This window comes from Hemitrygon akajei, chromosome 16 (genome assembly GCF_048418815.1).
Source record: "Hemitrygon akajei chromosome 16, sHemAka1.3, whole genome shotgun sequence".
Lineage (NCBI taxonomy): Eukaryota > Metazoa > Chordata > Chondrichthyes > Myliobatiformes > Dasyatidae > Hemitrygon > Hemitrygon akajei.
This window is the reverse complement of record NC_133139.1, coordinates 30,854,076-30,861,521: the sequence shown is the minus strand read 5'-3', so window position 1 is coordinate 30,861,521 and position 7,446 is coordinate 30,854,076. Positions and strand designations below refer to the sequence as shown.

At 42.6% G+C, this 7,446-nt stretch overlaps 1 protein-coding gene across 1 annotated transcript in view; it reads left to right on the top strand.

Moving 5' to 3' along the window:
• The window catches only part of LOC140739928 (dedicator of cytokinesis protein 7-like), a 222,135-nt gene that overhangs the window by 113,452 nt on the left and 101,237 nt on the right, over positions 1–7,446 (top strand). The window contains exon 15 of the mRNA XM_073068608.1: positions 3,982–4,099. Within this exon, the coding sequence (XP_072924709.1) occupies positions 3,982–4,099 (118 nt within the window). The remainder of the gene's footprint in view (positions 1–3,981; positions 4,100–7,446) is intronic.

The window sequence follows — 7,446 nt, the reverse complement described above, 5'->3', positions numbered from 1 at the left end:
TGTAGTTGAATCACGCCACCAAGGCCTTCTTGAGTTGAGACTCTCCTTGATCCAGTTTAGGACATGGCAGATTTCTTAATAAATTCATGTTTTAATGACAATTGCTATTTTTAACTGAGAAGTGCTCAAAATAGCAGTGTCTGTCATCATGTTCAGCAAAAACGAACAAGGGTTCAATAGCTTTAGAGCAGTTATGAATAATGAGCCATTTACAGTCGATGTAAGAAACATGCCAGGAGTCGGTAACAGGGGAAATACATGACAGAAAAATGGCTTTTTATTGTGCACTTAGCTTTGACAAAAATTCATTGCTTGAAATGATGAGGGAAACAGATTGATCAATAACTTTCTAAAGGGAATTGAAAGGAGTCAATTTGAAGAAACGTGAGGGAAATGTGGGAGACGGCCTTTCAAATGACTTTCACAGGTATCTTGTGTCTTATGTGGTGCAATTGAAATCGAACTGGACAACTTACAAATTTTGTGCCGTTTTCAGTGGCCTTCAATAGATGCTGGTTACTGGGTCAAAGTGGGTGATGCACCATCAATAACTCAGTCTGAGACGTAAAAGCGAGGTATCGGCTTTTATTGACTGGAAGAAGGAACAAACAGTGATTGACCACTATACTACATCCTGGAGACAGAGAGGCCGGTGCTACGTAGATCGCAGCGACAGATTCGACCACCTGATAGACTTAACCTGTAAATATACTTGACTTAACCTGTAAATATACTTGTAAGAAACTTCGCCACATGGGGACTCTTTTTAAAACAAAGGGGGGGTGAATGTGGTGAACTACATATACTTGTCTAGACATGCCCCCTGATGACTGCTCCTGTGGCTCCTCCCACAGACCCCTGTATAAAGGTGATGGAGGTCTGAGCCCGGCCTCTCTGTCTTTTGAGGGCGTCCAGTGCCCCTTCATAGGTCGACAGGTCCCTGATAAATGAATAAACTTTTGGGGTGACCCTCGAGAGGAGAATTCGGTGCATAACAGCGGGTTCAGTTGCATGAACCTCCTCCAAGTATGATTGGAAGCATGCAAGCCAGAGTTCAAAGGCAAGAGCTGCTTCAGGGTCTTGGGGGTCCAAATCCAATCTTTCCGGATGTAAAACGGTTTCCATGTTTTAAAATTTCCAGTCAATAAAATTGATGCACCATCAATAACTCACTCTGAGACGTAAAAGCGAGGAATCGGCTTTTATTGACCGGAAGAAGGAACAAGCAGTGAGTGACCACCATACTACATCCTGGAGACAGAGAGGCCGGGCTCAGACCTCCATCACCTTTATACAGGGGTCTGTGGGAGGAGCCACAGGAGCAGTCAGCGGGGGCGTGTCCAGACAGGTATATGTAGTTCACCACAGTGGGATTCTTGGTTTGATCAGCAATCAGCTGTTCCTACACAGTGTGATGTGTTACAAACCCGCAGGTTTCGCTTACTGTGGACTGTCACTTTAAAAGAACGCTTCAGTGAGGTAGGACTATGGTGTTGTTCACTGACTGACTCGCAGCTTGTTTGGCGTCTTTCAATGTCTGTAGTGAGATGCTGAAGATGTTCTATAGGTCAGTTGTGGAGAGCGCCCTCTTCTTTGTGGTGGCGTGTTGGGGAGGAAGCATTAAGAAGAGGGACGCCTCACGTCTTAATAAGCTGGTAAGGAAGGCGGGCTCTGTCGTGGGCAAAGTACTGGAGAGTATAACATCGGTAGCTGAGCGAAGGGCGCTGAGTAGGCTACGGTCAATTATGGAAAACTCTGAACATCCTCTACATAGCACCATCCAGAGACAGAGAAGCAGTTTCAGCGACAGGTTACTATCGATGCAATGCTCCTCAGACAGGATGAAGAGGTCAATACTCCCCAATGCCATTAGGCTTTACAATTCAACCGCCAGGACTTAAGAACTTTTTAAAAGCTATTATTAATGCTTTTTGAGATAGTGATTTAGATGCATATCATATTTTTTTTTACTGAGTTAAGTATTGTATGTAATTAGTTTTGCTACAACAAGTGTATGGGACATTGGAAAAAAAGTTGTATTTCCCCATGGGGATGAATAAAGTATCTATCTATCTATCTATCTATCTATCTATCTATCTATCTATCTATCTATCTATCTATCTATCTTTAAAACAAGGGCACAGACAGTCACGGTCAGGAGTCAGAAGGAGAGAGAGAGAGGAGTGAACCTGGAAAAGGCAGCAGCTCCAGCTTGTCGAGGCTGGGGATCTGGAACTCTGCCACACCCACAAGGGTGGGTTGATTATCGATCCGGTGCACATCGAACGTGTGGCTGTCACTTCGTATAACCCAAAGGAGTGGATTTAGGAATGTCATGTGGGACCACTCAAAGTTACCCCTTGCCTGGGTGTGTTATGTGGTAACCCCTTGAAGACGGCGTCCCTGTGACAGATCACAGGTGGTAATTCGTGTGTGGATTTGGAACGGCTCAACGGAGGGTCTTCGACAACTGATATCTATTAATTACCATCACAGAACCTGTGGAATTCGACGTCATTGCCTTCTCTCTACATTTTACCTTGGATTACAAATATCTCTCTCCCATCATTTATTCCGTGGATGAACTGAACATCCATGCTTTCCCATCTCAAGACTCTAAGCCTTGTTCCCCCAAGCTTAATAGTTTGGGAGTTATATTTACACACACAACACTGTTAACTTTTGTTTATCTTGGTTAAGTTGCTATGTTATAAGTAGATACTAATAAAGATGGTGGTTTTAACATCAGAACCAGACTCCAAGTGTGAACCCTATTGCTGCTGGTTTGTTTCTAAATTGTTACAGTTCGTAACAGACGGACTTTATTGAGAGCGGCAGTTCAAACCATTTATAATGTCTACACCCTACAGACCGAGAGCAGGACTTAGAAATTCCTTGGCACAGTTAAAAAAAATGTTGTGGAGTAAATTATTGGCATAACCCAGAGTGGGGAGACTTTATAAACATTCCAAAACTAAATTCCACACCTGATTTATCAGTGGGATTTTATCCCTAGCACCTCAATATTAAACTTCACACTTTAATTACTATTAAAGTAGCAGCACATTCACAGTTCATCTCCAGAGAAACTTTCAAGCTTAGCATAACAAAAAGGAGCGTTTCCTATTTGCTCATAGAACAACTTGGTTAACTCAAAGTTGAGTTTATTATCATTTACACAAGTATGTGCATGCAGATGTGCAATGAGAAACTTGCCTGCAGCAGTATTACGGCCAGGTAGTATCATATAAGCAGTGTTCACAAGAAAAACATAAATTCAATGTAAATTCAGCACAATTTTACAAGAAGAAACACATTTAAAACAAAAAAAATCAAAGTCCTTTTCAGTGCAAAGTGATCAAAGTGTTTCTGAACTGCTGTGATAAGGGTTTTGCTGGTCGGTTCAAGAACTGAGTTGTTGAAGGGAAGTAGCTGTTCTTGAACCTGGTGGAACAGGCTTTAAGGCTTCTGAACAGAGCCCAGGATGGGTTATTTGATATGTAATATTAACATGTGGGAATTACTGATCCTGTCTCCCTAGAATCATGCAGTGAAAATGTCCAAATTGTCCCAACTAAGACCTTAAATATTGCCTCACATGTGTACAAGGCATGCTGTGCCTACAAGGTCCTTTCCCTGTCAATCTCAGCTTCCAGGACACAGGATCAGTCTGGGTTACTGTGCTAACCTCTGCCCCATTTTGCATAACTGACAAGGTGATAGAAATTTGCAGAAACCTTGTACAATACCAAACTCTACTGGGAGCAGCTTGATTACCTGAAGTTATTAATAAAGGAAATTACAAAGCTGCTGGTTGTGAACCATTGCTGGGAGAGGGAGGTTGAGAAATTCCCTTATCCAGGGCAGTCCTTGGAAGGATCAACACGTCCACGACACCATATCTTGTTTGGATGATTGACGACTTTTGGTAAATGCTGATCAAATTCTCACATCACTAGAATGTGTTGTCTTCTTTTTCAGAAATCTTCTCTACGTCTACCCTCAGTTCCTCAATTTCTCAAACCGACAGGGGTCAGCACGAAACATCACCATGAAAATCCAGTTCCTGGAGAGCGAGGAGCCTGGCGCGGCCTTACAGGTGAAGGATGCGCTAATGGTCAGGGCTTTGTTGTGTAAAAACCATCAGTCTAATTGAGGAGCTGAGTAGCCTGGAGTTCAAAGATATGTGGCTGACAATTAATTTAATTCACCATGGCATCATCTCACAGCTAGCGGAAAGAAATCTGGTCTTTCAGATCAGATCTTGTCTGTTTTTCTGTACTCACTTCTCACTGAGGGTAGTGAGTCTCTGCATTTCTCTACCTCAGAGGCTTTTGGAGGTTGGATCAATGAAGGCATTTAAGGAGGAGGTTGAAAACATTTTGAAGGATCAGGGAATTGGCTCAGAAGATGAGATGAGGCAAACACGAGGAAATCTGCAGATGCTGGAAATTCAAGCAACACACACAAAATGCTGGTGGAACACAGCAAGCCAGGCAGCATCTATAGGGAGAAGCGCTGTCGAAGGGTCTTGGCCCGAAACGTCGACAGCACTTCTCCCTGTAGTTGCTGCCTGGCCTGCTGTGTTCCACCAGCATTTTGTGTGTGTTAGATGAGATGAGGGCTGGGGTAGACCAGCCTTGATCATATTAAATAGCAGGATAAGCTAAGGGGCCAAGTGATTTATCCCAGGTCTTACGTTCTTGTGTTCTTATGATGATAAGCAGCTTTCACATGTACAGCAACAGTAGTGATTGAAACTTCTTCTTTTTCAATATTTTAATTAATATTATATAAATTGCATGAAAGAAAGAAATATTAAAAAAGAAACTTCTTAAAGAATATTACACTCCAAATTCCTGTTGTCCGCTGACACCAGACTGTAGTTGCTGGAATATGGATTAACACACAAAATGCTGGTGGAACTCAGCAGGCCATAAGACCATAAGACATAGGAGCAGAATAAGGCCATTAGGCCCATCAAGTTTGCTCCACCATTCAATCATGTCTGATCTATTTCCCTCTCAACCCCATTCTCCTGCCTTCTACCTGTGACCTTTCACGTTCTGGGTTATCAAGGATCTATCAGCCTCCACTTTAAGTTCACCCAATGACCTGGACTCCACAGCTGCCTGTGGCAATATATTCCACAGATTCACCACCATCTGACTAAAGAAATTCCTCATCATCTCCATTCTAAATGGACATCCCTATATTCTGAGGTTGTACCTAGGCAGACCTAGCCTGCCCCACTATTGGAAACATCCTCTCCACATCCACTCTATCTAGGCCTTTCTACATTCAATAGATTTCAATGAGATTCCCACTCATTCTTCTAAACTCCAGCGAATACAGGCTCAGAGCCAACAAAAGCTCCTCTTATGATAGCCTTTCATTCCCAGAATAATTTTTGTGAACCTTCTTTGAACCCTCTCTAATGTTAGCACATTCTTTTTTAGTTAGCCAAGATTTTTCCTCAAGGAAACCATGCTGACTTCAGCCATTTTATCATGTGTCCAAGTATCCCGAAACCTTATTCTGAAAAAAAATTGAGACCAGCATTTTCCCAAACTCTGAGGTCAGGTTAACTGCCCCATAATTTCCTTTCTTTTGCCTCACTCCCTCCCTTCCTAAAGAGTGGAGTGACATTTGCAATTTTCATGTCCTCTGCAACCAGGCCAAGATCTATTGATACTTGAAAGATCATTACTAATGCTTTCACAATCTCTTCAGCTTCTTCTGAATTTCTTCTGAATTTCTTCGGAATTTCACATACAGATGGAGGATGAAATAGTTTGATCTAAAACTAGTGTATTATGCTTGAACCAGGGAGACTACAATGGGATGAGGGAGAAGTTGGCTAATGTGGATTAGGAGCACAGGCTGTTTGGTAGGACAGTTGAGGGACAGTGGAATACTTTCAAAGAGATTTTTCAGTGCTCAACAAACATATATTCCAGTCAACGAGCTTTCAATTTGATACTATCTTTATGTCCTTAGTTATCCAAGACTGGCTCTCCCCACACTGACTGGGGAGAGCCAGTCTTGGATAACTAAGGACATAAAGATAGTATCAAATTGAAAGCTCGTGTACAAAGTCGCAAAGAGTAGTGGGAGACTGGAGGATTGGGAAAACTTTAAAAAGAGACAGAGAACAACTAAACAAGAAAAAGGAAAGTGAAGATAGAGTATGAAACTAAATTAGCACAAATATAAAAACAGATAGCAAAAGTTTTTATAAATATATAAAACAGAAGAGAGTGGCTAAAGTCAATGTAGGTCCCTTGGAAGACGAGAAGGGGAAATTGATATTGGGTGATAAGGAGATGGCTGAGGCATTGAACGACTATTTTGTGTCGGTCTTCATGGTGGAGGACACGTCTAATATGCCAAAGAATGATGTTATGGACGAAATGGGAGGTGAGGACCTCGATAAAATCACTGTCAGTAAAGAGATAGTGATGAGAAAACTAGAGTGCCTGAAGGTAGATAAGTCCCCTGGTCCCAATGGGATGCATCCCAGGGTGCTGAGGGAATTGGCAGAGGTTATAGTAGATGCGTTGGTAATCACTTATCAAAACTCTGTAGACTCTGGGCAGGTCCCGGCGGACAGGAAGACAGCAAGTGTCACACCACTTTTTAAAAAAGGATGTAGGCAAAAGACGGGCAACTATAGGCCAGTTAGCTTAACATCTGTAGTCGGGAAAATGCTTGAAGCTGTCACTAAGGAAGAAATAGCGAAACATTTAGCAAGGAGTGGTTCCATTAGACAGACACAGCATGGATTCAGAAAGGGCAGGTGCTGTTTGACAATGTTCTTTGAGGACATAATGAGTGCAGTGGATAGAGGGGAGCAGGTGGATATTGTATACTTGGATTTCCAGAAGGCATTCTATGAGGTGCTGCACAAGAGACTTATAAATAAGATATGGTTGCATGGAGTCAGTGGAAGTGTATTGGCATGGATAGTGGATTGGATAACCAATAGAAGGCAGAGAGTTGGTATAAATGTGTGTTTCTCCGGTTGGCAGTCAGTGGTGAGTGGGGTACCGCAGGGGTCGGTGCTGGGCCCGCAGCTGTTTACATAGAACATAGAACAGTACAGCACATTACAGGCCCTTTGGCCCACAATGTTGTGCTGACCCTCAAACCCTGCCTCCCATATAACCCCCCACCCCACCTTAAATTCCATTTACATTGATGATTTGGAAGAGGGGACTGAGTGTAGCATAACAAAATTTGCTGATGACACTAAACTGAGTGGAAAAGCAAATTGTACAGAGGATGTGGAGAGTCTGCAGAGGGATATAGATAGGTTAAGCGAGCGGGCCAAGGTCTGGCAGATGGAATACAACGTTGGTAAATGCGAGATCATCCACTTTGGAAGAAATAGTAGAAGGGCAGATTATTATTTAAATGGTGAAAGATTGCAGCATGCTGTTGTAC